This window comes from Ursus maritimus, assembly GCF_017311325.1.
Source record: "Ursus maritimus isolate PB19 chromosome X unlocalized genomic scaffold, ASM1731132v1 scaffold_X1, whole genome shotgun sequence".
Classification (NCBI taxonomy): Eukaryota; Metazoa; Chordata; class Mammalia; order Carnivora; family Ursidae; genus Ursus; species Ursus maritimus.
The window spans coordinates 118539544-118558955 of NW_024423319.1; the positions used below are offsets into that span (position 1 = coordinate 118539544).

The window sequence follows — 19412 nt, forward strand, 5'->3', positions numbered from 1 at the left end:
CTTCCATTTACAAGACAGACAAACAGAAACATGATTGATCTCCCTTCTTGGGTGATGTATTGCTTATTCGCAGACATGAGCTATGAGTCACGTTTCCTTTGGGCAGACTCAGAAGTGGATTTATGCGTTTCCCTTTTCACTCTCCTCTTCTTATCTCGGCTTCCAGATAAGTGTGCATATTTTCGGCAGAGCCTTGTTTTGGAGAATGACTTGGTTTTCCTCCCCCAGGTGTGAGCGGGATCTGGAGCATGCCATTCCCCACTATGTCACCACATACTTGCCACTGCTACTGGTCTTTGTGGCCAACCCCATCCTGTTCCGAAAGACAGTGACTGCAGGTGAGTAACAGGGAGGCTCTCTGGGTGCAGGACTGTGGGGTATGGCTCCATGCCTTGAGCTCAGATGATGGCATGTGTCGTCCTTCTGGAGTCATCCAGGACATTGACCCCATTTGTCATTCCTCAGAGACATAAGGACAGTGCACTTGGAGAAAGTGAGCAGGTTTAATACATGAAGTGAGCAAGCCTCTTTAGTGGTGGGTACATCTGTTCTTGGCCGGCGTTTAATAGCTCCAGGCCAGGACCAGGGAACTTGGTATTTCCATCTGGGCTCATTGTGGGTCTGCCCTTGGTGTGCCTCGTGGGCCCCAGGAGCGCCCTGAGAAAATTGTGGTGCTCAGATAGGAGTAGGGGGAAGGGATGGAGTGTGGCCTGAGGAGTGGTGAGCCTGGCGACTCCCACCATGTGCTCGGCCTATGTCTTTTCTCAGTTGGGCAGGAAACAGGAAGTAGAACACAGGAAATGAGTCAAATGCAATGGTAAGAACTGGATAAGAAGGGTGTTGTGAGCCAGCAGAAAGCACTGGATAGGCCTCCGCTGAGGCTGGGGACTTGGCATTCCAGTCCCCACCGCATCCCCAAGGAAGCGTGACCAGGAGCAAACCAACAACCTTAAGCCTCCCGGATCTCTCAAGTGCAGAATGAGAATGAAGAAGTCGGGGGCACCTGGGGGGCTCAGGCCGTTAGGCATCCTGGGATTGAGCGTGTGTCATCTTGGGGTCCAGGGATTGAGCCCTGCATCATTAGGGTCCCTGCTCGGCAGGGAGTCTGCTTCTCCCTCTGCCCCTCCCCCCAGTGCACATGTGTTTTCTCACATGCACGCTCTCTGTCTCTCAAATAAAATCTTAAAAAAAAAAGTGCATCTTAACCAAGGGTTGATTGAGGATCAGCTGTTGATTGTAGAACTTTAAAACACTAAAAGGATTCTGCCATTAGGAATAGGAAATCATGGTGGCTCTTTGGATCCTTTTTTTTTTCATGTCTGCATTTAAAAACAGTATATTAAATACAGCAACTTTTTAAACAGAATTGCATAAAAGTGCTGAGTCAGTTACATCAAACATGAAAATCACATCTAGGAAAATGATGGGAAAGAAATGTATTAAGATGGTCACGATGCTGGTCTCAGGGTGGACAATGGCTCATTAATTTTCCTCTAACCTTTGTTATATTTTCCAACTTGCCTATGAGGAGAAATTTTTAATCTTTCGATGTTCGAAACAGCAAGTGTGCATTATTTTGTTTTAAAATTTTTATTTATTTGAGAGGAGGGGGAGCAGCAGAGGGAGAGAGAGGGAGAAGCAGATTCCCCGCTGAGCAGGGAGCCCCATGTGGGTGTCGATCCCAGGACCCTGAGATCATGACTTGAGCCGAAGGCAGATGCTTCACCAACTGAACCACCCAGGCTCCCCAACTCTGTACTGCTTTCAAAATAGAAAATATAAACCTTTTAAAAAATACAGTTCTTGATAAAAATACAGTTCTTGAACTCAAGATCCAAATAAAATCTGGAGCTTAATTAATAGTAAAGCACCATTGCTAATCTCTTCCTTGTGACAAATGTGAGCTTGGTGTGTAAGTTGTCGACGTTGAGAATCTAGGTATAGGTCCGCAGAAACTCTGTGTGCTGTCTCTTCAACTCTTATAAAAGTCCACAGTGATTTGAAACTAAGTTTTAGGGACGCCTGGATGTCTCAGTCAGTTAAACGTCTGCCTTCGGCTCAAGTCATGATCTCAGGGTCCTGGGATCGAGCCCCACATTGGCCTCCCTGCTCAGCAGGGAGCCTGCTTCTCCCTCTGCCTCTGCCCATTTGCCTTCCCCTGCTTGTGCACCCTCTGTCTTTCTCGAGCTCTCTCTCTTAAATAAATAAAATCCAAAAGAAAAAAAAGAAAGTGAAAGTTTGCAAGACTGTACATCCCGTGGAGTCTGGGAACCGTGGCTTGGAAGCCGGGAGGGAGGAAGGGCAGTACCACGCTCTGCCTCGTGCTCTGCTGCCTTTGCTTATGGGCTGACATCCTTGTTGACGCCCTTACCCGTCACTCGGGAAATGCAAATAATGTACATTACATGCAGTTCCCTCTGTTGTTTGCAGTGGCCTCTTTACTAAAAGGAAGACAAGGCATTTACACAGAGAACGAGAGACGGATGGGAGCCATGATCAAGACCCGATTTTTCAAAATAATGCTGGTTTTCATTATTTGGTAACCTTTCTTCTATATTTTTTTTAAGTTGCCACTGGGAAGGGATATGCAGTCAGCGCACTTTTCCAAGTGTGACCCAAAAGTTGCAAAGGGAAGAGTCTTTGGAAAGGAAATCTTTGACACTGTGCTGGGGCGCTTAGAGGAAATGCACACGAGACAGGAAGTTAAGTCCACAACGTATGAACTCCTGCAAAGATACTCACATCTGCTCAGATTTTATATAAAGCCCTTGGAACAAAACATCCTGAGTTTGGTTTTGCTAACATCCCAAAAGTGCATCCAGGGTTTACTCTCACTGCTAGGGCTAACCCTGAAATGAAGCACTTGACCGCGCTTCTAAAACTTGCCCATTTCTATCCATCGGGACCCCAGGATTCCTGTATCCTACAAGAAACGGGGGCAAGGGTACATTTTTTGCAGTCAGGGAGTGTAGAGAGCAATTTCTCTCTCCTCAGTTTGCCCCCCCCCCCCATTCTGCCCCAAGTTTCAGGAGGATGCTTTGAAAAATGTTCTGGAACCAATGCAAAACAGATGGGAGTCAGAAAACCTTTTGCTAGGTTGAGTCAATAGTTTGCAAATCAGGGTGTGCCTTTGTGGTGTTAATAATTTATCCGATAGGAGGAGGTTTGTTTGGACGTTCTCCTAGGAGAGATGGAAATAAACTGTCTCCCTCTAAAAATACACTTAGCTTGTCATTTTAAATTTCAATGGCCTACCAACAATAACATCAAAAAGTTTACACGTAAGATAGCAAGATTTTGGGGTGGGGGTCTCTGTCAAAATGTTACGTTACTCTTCAAATGAAACACGCGTTTTGGGTTATTTCATAGACTACTAGGTCCCTGACAGCTGATGTGGTGTGGAGTGTTACCCTTGGGAAGATTTGTTCATCTCTGCTTTAGACTTGAGAAAAGGAGTTACATCTCTTAAATTCTGGTTACACTGGTTCCTCCCAGCTGCTCAAGTGGTCCCCCCTCTAGGACTTGTCAGTCTTGGAAGACACGTTCCCTGACTCCCAGCATTTAAAAATGAATTGAGTCACCCTGGGTTATTTTCTCTCTGACAGTTGGCTGCCTAACATCATCAATGAAAGCCTTTTATTCTATCTTGAAATGCAACCAGACATCAGTGGAAGTTCTTTGAAACCTGTCAGAAATGCGGCCAAGACCACGTGGTTCATTATGGTAGGTCACTCTTGATTTTAAAGTTTTTTCTTGAAAAGTAAAAGTCAAAAAGGACAAGAACCGCACAGAAGTCTGATGGATGAGTTTAACAGGTTCCTGTGGACCTCCATCTGCGTTGGATCCTCTCGCTCGCTAGTCCCAGTCCTTGGTGGGATCATTATAAATGGGCACAAGTCTGGTGAATCAGTTTGGCACAGTGTACCAGACCTTTGAGGCAGACTCAAAATATCAGGGAATTTAGCTTGAAGAAATATTTCAGCCTGTGAGAAAGCCATAGGGATGAAGGTGTGCCTTGTAACATGACCCGTCATTAGCAAGCATTATAGGCAACCCAAATTAAACAAATACGAGGGAATGGCTAAGTAAATGACATTTTTTGATCTCGATGGAACGGTATGCAGGTGTTAAATGGGACAGTTACGAGATCTCTAGGACTAAGTGAAAAGCGCAAGACATAAAAATTATGCTAGTTACAACTACATAATAGTGTGTGAGAAAACGTTGGCTAGAAATACGCACCATGGGAGTAAGGTGGGAACGGCGTGAGGACGTCCTGCCAGTGTCTCCGCTGTGTTGAGTTCATAATGAGAAACTAAACTGTTACTAGAGCGGTACGGGTTGTCCTGTACAGCACTGGTATTTATGTTGCTCCCAAATCGGGGAGAATCTGACTCATGAGGACGTTAGACTAAGACCAGCATTCACTGCCTCCACCCCTTGGCTTTGGAGTTTCGCTTGGTTCCTTCGGTTTACCACATGCAAGTGGAGGAATGTTCTCCAGACTCATTTGTAGCCTCGGGTACCTTTGTTAAATCAAATTCTGACTCGCGAGCCCAGGATGGGAAGCACCTGTCGCAGAGCCAAGCCACCCTGGCACAGGCAACAATAGGATTGGTTGGGCTGCCCTGTGTTGTGTACCTTCCCCCTCTTCCCTCCTCCTCCCCTCCCCCACCTCCTCTGTTTTCAGCCATCGTGGAAGGTGCAGCACCTAACGCCAGTCTTTGTCTTGCCCCAACCCGGCCAAGCGGCTTACTTGCACACGAGGCAGCCCAGCGGGCGTGCGAGTGGGGTTGGTGCTTTCACTCCTGCTACCGGAGCTGACTGACCCGTGTTGTTTTCTCCTGCTTCCCAGGGGATACTGAATCCAGCCCAAGGATTCCTCTTGTCCTTGGCCTTGTACGGCTGGACGGGATGCAGCCTGGAGTTTCAGTCCCCGAGGAAGGAGATTCAGTGGGAGTCCGTGGCGACCTCTGCTACGGAGCGGACCGGCCTGTCCCCAGAGGGCTCCTGTGTGCCCCGTGAGCACCCGACTTGCGGGAAGGTGGGGCGAGCCGGCGGACACACGTCCGACGAGGCGCTGAGCATGTTGTCTGAAGGTAAGCCCTGTCTGCCGAGGCAGGTGCGTCGCGGAAACCCAGGGCCAGCCTGGAAGTCCTGTCTAAAACAAGGAGGTGATGTGGTGTGGGACAGGCGACATACTTCAGGGTGTGACATACTTAGTCCCGTGACATGCTTCAGGTATGAATGGAGAGTGACCGCAGCGGACATTGATGCTCCTCTGGCATTTGTCACCCAGCTCTCTCTTTAATATTTTAACAGCGCCTGCCGCTCAGTTCCTCAGCATGGTAGCCCCCTGTACTTGCAATGGTCCCGCGTTGGCCGGATGGCTGTATGAACAGGAGATCGTTGTCGCCCCACACCCCTCACTTGCTGCAGGGCCGTGGTGCTGTGACTGACCCTGGTTCTGGGTGCGGCTGTTGCAGGTGAAAAGCCAGTGCCCCAGGGCTGCCTTTCGGACCTGTCCCTCTCGTTTGGCGACTCTCGTGTTGTGCTCTTCAGACTGCTCCGCGGTCATCAAACCTGGTTCTCGGGAACCCGAGTGAGGCCCTTTGGACATGTAGGAATCAATTCAATTCCAAGACGTACACGAAAATTTGCAGGAAAAGTTGTGTGTCCTGAAATGCGTTGGTGACCAGATACTAACCCACCCAGGCCCGGCAACCTACTAACTTGTTCCATCACGTTAGCTCATGTGTGCGTGGAGCTGGGTGACATTCACCTGCCCTCTTGGTTCAAGGGCTACCCTAAGGTGGGAAGGTGAGCTACCTTAAAACCATCCATGGTTAGCTCCTTCACCCTGTGAAACTGAATTTCCTGGATGAGATGCGATCAAATCAAAACACAGGAAAAGCTTCAAGTGACGGAGACTCACTTGGAGACCTTAGTGTTTGGTTTCAGAGTTTTGTGTTGACGAAAGCAGCCCTGTCGTTCCAATGGATGACAGTATTTTGTTGTACAGTCCAAATTGTAACTTATGAAACGACTTTGCTAATGGACCAGTCTTCTCCCTGTTGAGGTTCCTTGTAAGGCTTTGTTTTCAGCCAAAATGTACCTTTTGACGAGGAGGGGTTTGAAAATCGCTACTCTGACATTCACCGAGCTTTAGCTGACCTGACCGTTTGTAATCTGCAAGCAGACTGATCCTTAGGAGAAGGTCTTTGGTGGCTGTAATGTTGTGGTAACCCACTGGTGGTTTTTCTGAGCGTGTTCCAGGACATAGAGGTTTCTTTACCCGTCCTCAGCTGACGCTGGGGCTGGCAGAAACGCACCAGCCTCGTGTGACAACGTCTTGCCCATCTTCTGTGGCTGTCTCCCGAGCAGGTGTCATTCTCAGCACTGCTGGCACATAGGGCGGGGGATTCTTTGTCCCAAGGGCCGGCCTGGGCACTGTAGGATGCAGGGCAGCCTCCCTGGCCTCTGCCCACTCATGGCCAGTAGCGCCCATCCCGATGGGGACAACCAGCACTGTTTCCAGACATCAACAGATATCCCCTGGACGCACAGCGACCCCAGTTTGGAACAAGCAGCGCAGAATCGTTAGGCTGTCCAAAAGCTCGGATCCAAAAATTTGCTTTCCCCAACGTGTTTTCTGAGCCAAGTACACACACAGACACACACACACACACACGCATGTGTGAAGCCAAAGATAGACACCACACAATCCAGACGGACTGTATGTATGGAAATAATATTGAAATTTGAGAGAAGGGAAGATACGGCAAGGCTGTGTGGAAATGACTTGAGAGTTTCTTTCCATTCTTTCAATTCAGTTACATTGAAGGAGGGTTTGTTTTCAGATGATTGGCTTGGTTTATTCTCAGGGCCAAAATATGTAGTGATGAACTGATAGATTGATTCTGTGAGATGAGTATTGTCTGGTTGTAATTGGAAGCCTCAAAGGAAAACAGTGTTTCTGGCTAAAGCGAAAAGGCGGAGACCATGTGTTAATCGACTTTCTCTCCGGTGCAAATCCTTCATCAAGGATGACGGAACCACCGAGGGGAGCTGCTGTTAGCCTGGTACCACCTGGGAATGAGCCAAAAAATTTGATCTCGATCTGTTTAGTTCTGCTGGATTCCCATCCTGGTGTTTCAGAGTGGTCGAGCCTGTCTTTGGAAGTCAAGTAGAACATGAGAAATGACAATAAAAACCATCCCAACGTGCCCCCTGCCCCAGTCACCACCAAGGAACACCACCAGTCAGTATGTCTCAGCAAGCTGGGGCATGGGTCTGGGCCTGAAGGTTGGGAGTATTGACACGGGGCTTTTTGAGAAAGTGAACAGAGCCGATAGAAACAGGGCATGGGTTCCTTCCGGCTGCTCTCTCTCGAAGCTTCCTTCCCTTCCCTCGTCCTCAGTGCGAGCCCTCAGCAAGGCTGACGGAATGGAGTAATTCACAGCCATGCTCTCACGCGTGATGGAGAGTCTGTCTTTGAAATTTGAACTCCATTTGGTTAGTCAGTTTGTATTTGGGGAAATAGTGCAATAAGGAAACGTCTTAAAAATCTTGGCGTTTGGACCGTGACAGAGGCGCCGATGGCGGCGTTCCCTAGAGAAGTGCCTCAGACTTCTCACTGCAGAGAAGACTGGCCCTACTCCCACCTTGCTTTTGACTCCCCTCCTGTGCTTTTGTTAAAAATGGAGATATAATTCGCATACCATAAAATTCATCCTCTTAAAGCGTACTTTCAACGCCGGTGGGTTTTAGTATATTCACAGAGTTGTGCAGGTGTCTAATTCCAGAACATTGTCATCACTCCAAAAGCAAGCCCTATTCCTGTTTTCAGCCCTTCCCATTCCTCCCTCCCCTCAGCTGCTGATTTACTTTCTGTCTCTGGATTTGCCTCTTCTGGACATTTCATCTAAACGGACAAATGTTTGTGCTTTTGCGGCTGCGTTCTCTCACTTAGCATGATGTTTTCAGGGTTCATCCACGTCTGGCCTGCGTCAGAATTTCGGCTTTTCATGGCTGAATAATACTCCATTACATGGATAGAGTCGTACTTGGTTCTGGTAATAATGACCGATGACCTCCCACAGCTCCACCAGGCCTCGTGCTGCGAGCTGTGTGGGGTGAGGGGACCAGAGGCTGCAAACCTGGCCCCCAAGGATCTCACAGTCTGTTGGACAAAATAAAAAACCCAGCAATAGGGGCACCTGAGTGACTCAGTCGTTTGAGCACACGACTCTCGATTTCTGCTCAGGTCGTGATCTCAGGGTCATGGGTCGTGGGTCAAGTCCCGCATCTGGCTCCGCGCTGAGCAGGGAGCCTGCCTGGGATTCTTTGTTTCCCTCTCCTTGTGCCTCTCCCTGCTCGTGCTCGCTCTCTCTCTAATAATAATAAGAAGAAAAGCTAGGAATAGAATAAGCAATGGAAATGCTAGTTTGAGAAAAATTTAGAGGAAAAAGAAAGCATGTGGGAAACGCTTTTTGAGAAAAACGAGGAATGTAGTTGGTATCTTTGATTGTGGAAAGGATATGTGTACAAGTAGGAGCTACTGATTTAGAGCCCTGGTAACGTATTGTTAGTTACGTCTGTTGGGTCAGGCTTTTTAAGGGATGTGGAAGCGCAGAGTAACTTTGCCAAACTAACCACCGACATTGGCGAAAGTATGTGGTGGAGATGCGACGGAAGGGGCGGGTACAGCCTTCGGTTTCTGTCTGCTCACCTGGGAATCCTTCAGCGTTGTTCCTAAGATACAGTCTCGTATTTTGTATAGGCATCCTGTGCGGGACTTGGCTAAAAAGAATGAAGGGGAATTTTATTCAGAAATTAAAGCATTTTAGGGGCGCCTGGGTGGCTCAGTCGTTAAGCATCTGCTTTCGGCTCAGGGCGTGATCCCAGAGTCCTGGGATCGAGCCCCACATCGGGCTCCTCCACTGGGAGCCTGCTTCTTCCTCTCCCACTCCCCCTGCTTGTGTTCCCTCTCTCGCTGGCTGTCTCTCTCTCTGTCAAATAAATAAATAAAATCTTTAAAAAAAAAATTTAATTAAAGAATTTAAGTGTTTTGCAGCCTAGGACACCTCACATTTATAAAGATCTCCACATGAGACTGTGGCTGTCTGTCACTGCCGTGGCCCTCCAGGGACAGTTTCAGGATTCTAACTCTTCCCTGGTCAGTGTGTCTTGGGGGCCATTCACAGAGTCTTTCTAGAGGCTTCGCCAGCTCACAGAACGTCTGTCTTCCCTGCCCGACAGTGGGCACAGGCTAACGGGTGGAGCGCCGGCCGGCAGGATCGCCTGGAGGTTGTCGTTCTCAGCCGTCCTGCCCTCCCGTCCTCCACCCACCCGCCCCGTCACTGACTACAGCTGAGTCTCAGTAAGTTACGTGCACAGACGATGCCACTGCGGTGCATCACGTCAGGGGAAAGCCTCGCAAGAGCTGTTCTCTTACGGGTGGAGCTTGAGCCTTGGTACCTGAGTGGGTACAGGGAAAACCCAGTACACACACCAGAACGGGAAGTGTAGCTCTTTTCTAAACGTATACATGGGCATGCTCAACGCAACGAGTCCAGTGCACTGAACAGTGAGCGCCAAGGACCGTCCCCAGTGAACTAGCGCCAGACCTTCTTCAAGAGTTCTCAGTCCGGACGCTTCCGTGCCTATATTGAAACAGAACGTTGAGTTTACTTTTAACCTTTCACCATGCAGGTGCAAACGAACACCTGAGTCTTTTCTCTTTGCTTCTTTTCTTATGTTTTGAAACTCCACTACGGTTAACGTACAGTGTTCTGTTAGTTTCAGGTGTACAACGTAGTGATTGAACACTTGTATACGTCCCCCAGTGCTCGGCACAGCCAGTGCGCTGGTGATCCCATCACCTGTTGCTCCCATCCCCCTGCCCACGTCCCCTCTGGTCACCCCCAGTTTGTTCTCTAGAATTAGGACTGTTTTGTGGTTTGTTTCTTTTTTCTTTTCTTTTCTTTTTTTTAAAGATTTTATTCATTTACTTGATAGAGCACAATCAGGGGGAGCAGGAGAGGGGGAAGCAGGCACCCCGCTGAGCAGGGAGCCCGATCTGGGGTTCGATCCCAGGACCCTGGGATCGTGACCCGAGCCGAAGGCAGACGCTTAACGGCTGAGCCACCCACGCGCCTTTTTGGTTTGTTTCTTGTTTGTTTGCTTGTTTTATGTCTTAAATTCCACTACATGAGTGAAATCATGGAGTATTTGTCTTTAAGTGTATTTCACTTAGGATCGTACCTTGTACATCTATATTGTTGCAAATGGCAAGATTTCATTCTCTTTTATGGCTGAGTAATATTTGATTGTGTGTATGTGGGTGTATACACACCACAACTTCGTTATCCCTTCATCTGTCAGTGGACACTTGGGCTGCTTCCATCACTTGACTGTTACAAATACTGCAGCAGGAAACATAGGCACGCATATGTCTTTGTGAATTAGTGTTTTCATAATCTTTGGGTAAATACTCAGTAGTGGAATTACTGGATCATATGGCGATTCTATTTCTGAATTTCTCAGGACCCTCCATACTATTTTCAGAGTGGCTGCACCAGTTTGCATTCCCACCAACAGTGCACGAGGGTTCCATTTTCTCCACATCCTTGCCAACACCTGTTTCTTGTCTTGTTGGGGTCAGCCATTCTGACCTGTGTGAGGTGAGATCTCATTGTGGTTTTGATTTGTATTTTCCCGATGCCAAGTGACGTGGAGCAGTTTTTTCATAGGCCTGTTTGCCATCTGGATGTCTTCTTTGGAGAAATGTCTTTTTGTCTCCTGTCCATTTTTTTAGCTGGATTATTTGTGGTTTTGCCGTTGTTGTATAAGCTCTTATGTGTTTTGGAGACTCACCCCTTATTGGGTATGTCCTGTGCAAATATCTTCTCTCCTTCAACAGGATGTCTTTTAGCTCTGTTGATTATTTCCATCACTGTGCAGAAACTTTATTTCAATGTAGTCCCAATAGTTTATTTTTGCTTTTGTTTCCCTTGCCTCAGGAGACCTGTCTAGAAAAATGTTGGTATGGCCGATGTCAGAGACATTGCTGCCTGTTCTCTCTTGTAGGATTTTTACGGTTTCAGGTCTCACTCTCACATTTAGATCTTTAATCCGTTTTGAGTTCATTTTTGCGTTTGGTAGAAGAAAGTGGTCCAGTTTCATTCTTCGGCATGTGGCTGTCCAGTTTCCCCAACACCATTTGTTGAAGAGACTGTCTCTTGCTCATTGTATATTTTTCCTCCTTTCTCAGAGATTGATTGACCCTACAGTCATGGGTTTATTTCTGGGCTCTCTATTCTGTTCTGTTGATCTATGTGTCTGTTTTTGTGCCAGTACCACACTGTTTTGATACTACTAATATATTTTGACATCTGGCATTGCGGTAGCTCCAGTTTTCTTCTTTTTCAAAATTGCTTTGGCTCTTCGAGGTCTTGTGTGGTTTCATACAAATTTTAGGATTATTTGTTCTAGTTCTGTGAAAAAAGCTGTGGGTATTTTTTTTTAAAAGATTTTATTTATTTATTTGACAGAGTGAGAGCACAAGCAGGGGGAGCAGTAGAAAGAGAGGGAGAAGCAGACTGCCCGCCGAGCAGGGAGCCTGATGCGGGACTCGATTCCCGGACCCTGGGATCACGACCTGAGCAGAAGGCAGCTGCTTAACCGACTGAGCCACCCAGGGACCCAAAGCTGTGGGTATTTTGATAGTGATAGCTTTAGAGCTGTAGATTGTTTTGGGTAGTTGGACATGTTAACGATACTTGTTTTTCCAATCCATAACCATAGACTGTCTTGCCATGTGTTTGTGTCGTCTTCAGTTACTTTCATCAGTGTTTTATAGTTTTCAGAGTACAGGTCTTTCACCTCTTTGGTTAAGTTTATTCTTAGATATTTAATTATTTTTGGTGCAGTTGTTAGTGGGATTGTTTTCTTAATTTCTCTTTCTGCTGCGTCATTATTCGTGTACAGACATGCAGTGGATTTCTGCATATTGATTTCATAGCCTACAACCTACTGAATTCATTTATCAGTTCTAGTAGTTTTTGGTGGAGTCTGGCAGGTTTTCTATATATAGTATCCTGTCTTCTGCAAATAGTGAAAGTTTTACTTCTTCCTTACCTTACCTCACCTTCCTTACCTTTTACTTGTTTTTCTTATGTGATTGCTGTGGCTGGGACTTCCAGTAGTGTGTTGACTAAAAGTGGTGAGAGTGGACATCCTTACCTTGCTGCTGATCTTTGGGGGAAAGCTCTCAATTTTTCACCATTGAGCGTGATGGTAGCTGTGGGTTTTTCATAAATGGCCTTTATTATGTTGAGGTTTGTTCCCTCTTAACCTACTTTGTTGAGGGCTTTTTTTTTTTTTTTAAGATTTTATTTATTTGATAGAGAGCACAAGCAGGGGAGCAGCAGAGGGGGAGAGAGAAGCAGGCTCCCTGCTGAGCAGGGAGCCCAATGCAGGACTCCATCCCAGGACTCCGGGATCATGACCTGAGTTGAAGGCAGACATTTAACCGACTGAGCCCCCTGGGGCGCCCCTGTTGGGGGCTTTTATCATGAACGGATGTTGTACTTTGTCAGATGCTTTTTCTGCATCTATTGAAATGATCACATGGTTTTTATCCTTGTTTTGTTTTTTTAATCCTTTCTCGGTTGATGTGATGTATCCCATTGATTGATTTGCAAATATTGAACCACTGTTGCATCCGGGGGATAAATCCCACTTGGTTGTGGGGAACGATTTTTCTCATATATCGTTGGATTCTGTTTGCTAGTATTTTTTGAGGATTTTCGAGTCTGTGTTCATCAGAGATGCTGCCCTGCGGTTCGCTTTTTTTCGTAGTGTCTTTATCTGGTTTTTACTATCAGGGTAATGCTGGCCTCACAGAATGAATTTGGAAACTTTCCTTTCTTCTATGTTGTCCTTGGAAAGAATAGCTATTAACTCTTCTGTAAGTGTTTGGTAGAGTCCAGCTGTGAAGGCTCTCCCTCCCCCCTGTGTTACGCTGACATTGGTTGAAAGCACCTTTAACCACTGCGTGTCCACTGCCAGTATTTCTGTGCGTCCCATTCTTCCTCTTGCATTTGTCCTAATGCTTGATCCCTTGCACCTGATAAGTGCCCAGTGGTCAGTTGTAATAATGTGAAATTACAGATTTTTGATGGAAAATCAGTGGCAGCTCATGCCTAACTGAAGGCCTAGAGAGAAAAATAAGAGTAGTTATGATTTAAAGAATTCTTAGTAATGTGAGAGTTGGGGAGCTATGTCAATGATATCTCAGTTAAAGTTAGGAAAACGAAGAGTTGGGATCTTCAACTTTTTTTTTTTTTTTTGCTCAGATTGCGTAATGGGTTAAGCTCTCTGTCTTTGGATAATAGCAACGTTTATTAAGGCTATGAGAAGCTGAGTGACATAGGAGCTAAGTATGAGGAATGGACTTGCCATGCATGAGCTGTCCCGATAACCTCAGCTGGCTCGTCCCTGTTCAGTTACCTCGGCCAAGTGAGCTGACAGCAAGCCCTTCTAGCAAATCTCACTCAGTATTTGTCTACCTCTAACAGGGTGCGCATGATGGTCATTCTTCTTAGGTTCAGAGATCTGCACGTTGTGTGGTTAATACATAATCTGACGTGTTCATCGTTTGAGGGGAAACGGGCCAAATGGTCGTCTGAGGAGTGGAATTCAGAAGCAAAACAGGAGAGTGACAGTGTCTGAGCTGCATCTGAAATATCAAGGCTGTTCACTGGGGGCTAAAGAGGTGGTGCAAGGAGGGAAACAGCCCAGGGCCGAGCGATCCCCCGCAGCAGACCCGGCTTCGTTGACCCCGCGCGATGTGCTGCTGCAAGTGTCCGCTCCCTCTTCTGAGCGGTCATCTTGGGATTGAGATCGGGCTTGGTCTTGGCCTGTCGTCTTCCTCCTTCTTTCCAGCTGCTTTGATGTTGGTTTTTTCAGTAACAGGGAGCTATCCATAATGCAGAAAATACTGTTACGTGCGGGAGAAAAGACCCAGAGACACAATTCAAAGCCGTTAACACAGGCTTTTCTGTACTGTTGTGGTGAATTGGCTCATTCATCATGTTCGGAAGCATCTGTGACTTTAGGATTCCCTCCAAGGCCGGGAGGCTCACCTCGAACCTCCATGAGGAAGCATCTGACGTGGGGTCAGGCACTTCCTAGGCACTTAACATAAGTTAACTGCATTTGATCTTCAGCAAATGTGTTTTGAGCACCTGCTTTATCGTCAGCACCATTTTAGTCCGGGAGCTGAGTGTGTATGATGTGTGAAGCTCACAAGTGAGTAAAGACAGTGCTGTTTTTATTCGAAAGAAATGTGAAGTGTTAAAGGAACGTGGAAAACGCAGGGACTGTGTTGTTTTGGGGATCCCAGGGTGAGAGTTTCTAGAGGAGGTGATGTTCAGGCTGGGTCTTGCACAGCAGACCAGAGTGGGAGAGGAGAAGGACTAGCAGATAACAAAGACCCTATGTGGAGACAGCGGAGGACGTCTGTGTGTACCGTTGGGGGATGGCCACCGCATGGGATGGTGTGACCGGCTGTCGGAAGCCAGAGCGGCAGGTTGGGAACAGATGATGAAGGGTTTTTGCAGGTTCTGCTAAAGAGCTTGCATTTTATATGTGGCCGCTGAAAGGCCAGTTAAGGTTTTTAAGTAAAGAGAGACCTGGAGTTGCTTAGACGAGGACCCAGTGCGTCCGTGTGGGAGAATTGATTCGATGATGATGCTTTGTGACTGTGGCAAGTTTTCACTGAGGGCATCTGTATGCAATTTCTTACGACAATGGCATGTAAAATACCATCTTTATAAGGAATTCGAATCTCCCTCAGAACTAAAAGGCAATAGAAGGGTACTTCTCACAAACATAAACCTGGTTGGCTTTTATCTTATGAACTCCAGAAAAACTTAAAATATGATTTTCTCTTTCCATGTGCTTTAAGAAGTTTAGTGTCAAATTTCTGGCCCTCCTTTAACCAGGACACTGACACTTTTCTCAGAAGGGATAAATTCATAAGTCTGACATTAATCAATCATTGGCATTAACCGTGCGGAGGGTGGGAGAAGGTGGTGTGTTTTTCAGGAGATCCCTTCCCCCACACCTCCGAGGTCAACCTGCATCAGGTGCCTGGATGATGTGGGAGAGAGGCAAGGGGTGTCTTTCTGGTGTGAGGCTGGGGCTGCGGCCCTGGTGGGAGGGGCGTGGCTGGGGCAGACCTTGAGGGTGTGACGTGGGCGGGGGGGCGTGGCCAGAGCGGAGCTCAGGGCGGGGGCTCTGGCCCGAGTGTTGTGGTGGAGTGTGAAACCCCTGAGCTCCCACATCGCCCATAAACCATTTCTTCGTCCGCCATGTCCCACATCTCCCACAATCCCCACTTCTTCCACCATCCCCAACGTCTCCCATAAACCACTGCTTCTGCCATCATTCCTCGCCTTTCCCACAATCCATTCCTTCTGAGGCCATGTCCCATATCTCCCATAAACCATTGCTTCTCCCATCATACCTCAGCCCTCCCACGATCCCCTGCGTCTCCCACAATGCCCCACACCTCCCACAATCCATTTCTTCTGCCGCCATGCTGCACATTTCCCATAAGCCGTTTCTTCTCCCACCATTCCTCATGTCTCCCACAATCCATTGCCTCTCCCACAATTCATTCCTTCAGCCGCCATGCCCATTTCCCATAAACCATTTCTTCTCCCACCATTCCTCACGTCTCCCACAATCAATCCCCTTTCCCACAATCCATTCCTTCTGTGGCTATGTCCCATATCTCCCACAAATCATTTTTTTCCCCATCATGCCCTGTATCTCCTGCAATCCATTTCTTCTCCCACCATGCCCCGTATCTCCAACAGTCCATTCCTTTTCTCACAGTCCCCTGCCTCTCCCACGATCCAGTTCTTCTGGCATGCTGCACATCTCCCATAAACCATTTCTTTGCCCACTAGTCTTCATATCTCCCAGAAACCATTGCTTCTGCCACCATTCCACACCCCTCCCACAATCCCCTGCTTCTCCCACCATGCCCCATCTCCCACAAGCCATTGCTTCTCCCACCATTCCTGTTTCCCACAATCCATTCCTTTTCCTAAAATCCCCTGCCTCTCCCACAATCCATTTTCTCTGCCGTTCCTCACGTTTCCCATAAACTATTTCTTCCACCATGCCCCGCATCACCTGTTAACCATTTCTTTTCCCACCGTGCCCCACATCGCCCATAAACCATTTCTTTTCCCACCATGCCCCACATCGCCCATAAACCATTTCTACTCCCACCGTTCATTTCTCCCATAATCCCTTGCCTCTCCCGCATGCCTCACATCTCCCACAATCCATTTCTTTTCCCACCATTCTTTATTTCTCCCACAATCCATTCCTTCTCCCACCATTCCCCACATCTCCCAGAAACCATTTCTTCTCCCACCATTCCTCACGTCTCCCATGAACCATTTCTTCTCCCATCATTCCTCATTAGGAGACCAGCAAAAAAAAAAAAAATACTGCCTCTATCCCACAATTCTTCATTCTCCCCCACAGTTGTTTTCTCACTAGTCCTGTTTCTCCCATAATACATTTTCCCCAATTTCCTTTGTTCTCCCTAATACTCCTTTTCCTTCTCATTATCTTCTATCATTCCCACAATTCCCCTTTCACTGCCATGATCTTTTGTCTTTCCCACAGTGCGCTATTTTTCTCATCATCCCCCTTTTCCCACAATTCCCCTTTCTCCTCTGTAATCCCTTTGTTCCCATTAACTCCATTTCTGTCCCACAGTTCTCCTTCCTTTTCCGTAATCCCTTGTCTCACCCACAGTCTTCTGTCTCTTGTGGAATTCCTTCTCTCCCGTAATTCTTTCTCTCCCATAACCCTTTTTGTCCTACGGTGCCTGTCCCATAATTTCCCATACTCTCCATAGCCTAGTTCTCTCAGTTCTCTTTCCCACAATTTTCCACTTTCTCCCACAATTCTGGGTGTTTCATTGTCTCTCACAAATCTGTTTTCTTCTACAATGCTGTTTTCCTCCATGCCTTGTTTTTTCCTAAAATTCTGTTTCTCCTTAACTACCCTGCTCTTCCCCACACTCCCTTCTCACAATTGCCTGTCTCCCACCATTCTCTCTTCTTCCCCATAGGTCTCTGTTCTTTCCCACAGTACTCTGTTTTTGCCACGATTCTCTCCCTTAGTTTTTCATGCTCCCTCACAAGTCCATCTCCCCAAATTTTATTTCTCTCCCACAGTTCCCCATTCTCTCCAGAATCCCCATTCTTTCCCACAGTTCTGTTCTCTCCTATATTTCCTTGTGTCCTCCACATTTCTCTCCTCCACAATTGCCTCTCACTCACGCAATTTCTTATCTTAGCTTTCATTCCCTGTTGTCGCTTGCCCTCCTGAATGTAACACCAGGTGGCCCTGTGGATGGTAGCTGCTAGGGAAGTGTGGAAGAGAACATACTCCCGGCTCTGACTCTGCTGCACTCCCTGAATCAAAGTCCACACCTTGAAGGCGATCCAGGCCCAGGGGTCTTACGTTCTCTGTGGCTCATGGGTGCCCACGAATTGGGGCTTTCTGATCTAGAGCTTTGAGGCTTTCAAGGAATCCATGAGGGTGCAAGAGACATCCAGTGTGCTTTCCTAAATCTTAGATCTGTGTGGGGCCAGGAAGTTTTAAGAACCCTCCTGGGCTGCCAGGGCTCACCAGAGAGAGTGACTAGGAAGGGGGTTGGGGGGCACCTGGGTGGCGCAGCGGTTAAGTGCCTGCCTTCGGCTCAGGGCGTGATCCCGGTGTTGTGGGATCGAGCCCCACATCAGGCTCCTCTGTTATGAGCCTGCTTCTTCCTCTCCCACTCCTCCTGCTTGTGTTCCCTCTCTCGCTGGCTGTCTCTGTCAAATAAATAAATAAAATCTTTAAAAAAAAAAAAAAAAAAAAAAAGGAAGGGGGTTGGCCCTTGGGCACCGTGAGCTTGCTGGCATGTGCAGAGCCTGCAGGGACACTCGTCAGGAACTCACAATTGGCACCAATAGAGAATTAGTCCACATCCCCCGTCACCTCATTGGATTATCATCTCTGAGACTTGCTCAGCCAGCACATTTTCTCTTTGTGGAGACCTTTAAGACCAGAAGAGAAAACCCATGGACGTGCAGGCCTGCCAACAAGCCCGCGGCTGCGGACATCCTGGGACGTCCGTGCAGGCCGGGCTGGGCTCAGGTGGCCTGGCCGCGGCAGCACTGGCATCTGAGAACGCTGTTGTGGCACAAATGCATTTCCTGCATGGAGCCCCAGGGGGAGGATGAAAGGACCAGGAACTTTTAAAAAGCCACGGGATCCAGAGCTTGCCCTGAAGTGTGAGGTCACGGGGGAGCGTCCTCAGCCCAGACCTTGATCACAAGCCACCATGTGATATCCCCCCCCCGCCATCTCTCCGGGACTTTGCAAAGACCACAGAAGCCACACACAAGTTCCCACGAGCTCAGGATGTCCTCATAAACAACGGGCGACCCTGCGAAAATCAAATCTTTTTGAAGTGTCAGCTGCCCTCCAGCAGCAATGCAGTCTTAGAAGTGTCTTCTAGAAGTCTTCCCGCCGGTGCCTGGTCTCCTGTAAGAGCAGGCTCACCGCCCCAACAGAAAGTCTTCTCCCACCATCCTTGGTGGCGACCCACATTCTCCTCGGGATGTGGCTGTAGGTGCTGGGACCCTGATCACTGCTTCCGCCCGTCTACATTCCCGTCTTTGTGGGGCTCATTAAACCGAGTCTGACGTACTCAGACCTCTGCTCTCCCCGACTCCTCATCATCCAGCCCCGGGAGGAAGCTCTGCTGCTCCCCCAACAGGTGTGTGTGTGGCGGGGTGTGGGTGGGGGTCCCTGCGGTGCCACACTTGGTTTTTCTTGGTCATATCATCGTCTTTTCCTGTAACTCAGGCTTTCCTAGACATTCCCGACATCTACGCTACTGTCTCCACTTCTCCACAGAACGCGGACGTGCTTGTGCTCCTGACACGCTCCCCACAGCCCTGCCTGCATCCCTTTTTAAATTCTGCTTGTTCCTGCCCCTCTTTGTACGCCTCCGTCTCCATTAATGCGCTGGGTGCTAGCTGCAGGCAGCTGACGTCAGGCACTTGCTCCGCTAAACGTATCCATTCAGCACTTCTTTCTTGAGCACCTTCTCTGTGCCTGCTGTTCCTTGAGGCGCTGCCGATACTATGGTGACTACAGTAGACATATTTCTTGTCCAGTGGGACTGTTCATTGCAGTGGCAGAGACAGAGAATGACAAGGACAAATGATTATACAATATTCCAGGTAGCAAGAGGTGCTGTGAAGAAAAACCCATAAGGGGAGGAGCGTGGCTTTAGAGTGTCCTGGATTTCTCCCTGAGGA

At 47.9% G+C, this 19412-nt stretch overlaps 1 protein-coding gene across 1 annotated transcript in view; it reads left to right on the forward strand.

Annotated features, from left to right (window-relative positions):
- GPR143 (G protein-coupled receptor 143) overlaps positions 1 to 19412 on the forward strand; it is a 37928-nt gene that overhangs the window by 17144 nt on the left and 1372 nt on the right. The window contains 4 exon segments of the mRNA XM_040638308.1: positions 229 to 338; positions 2431 to 2539; positions 3606 to 3723; positions 4856 to 5099. Coding sequence (XP_040494242.1) covers positions 229 to 338; positions 2431 to 2539; positions 3606 to 3723; positions 4856 to 5099 — 581 coding nt within the window.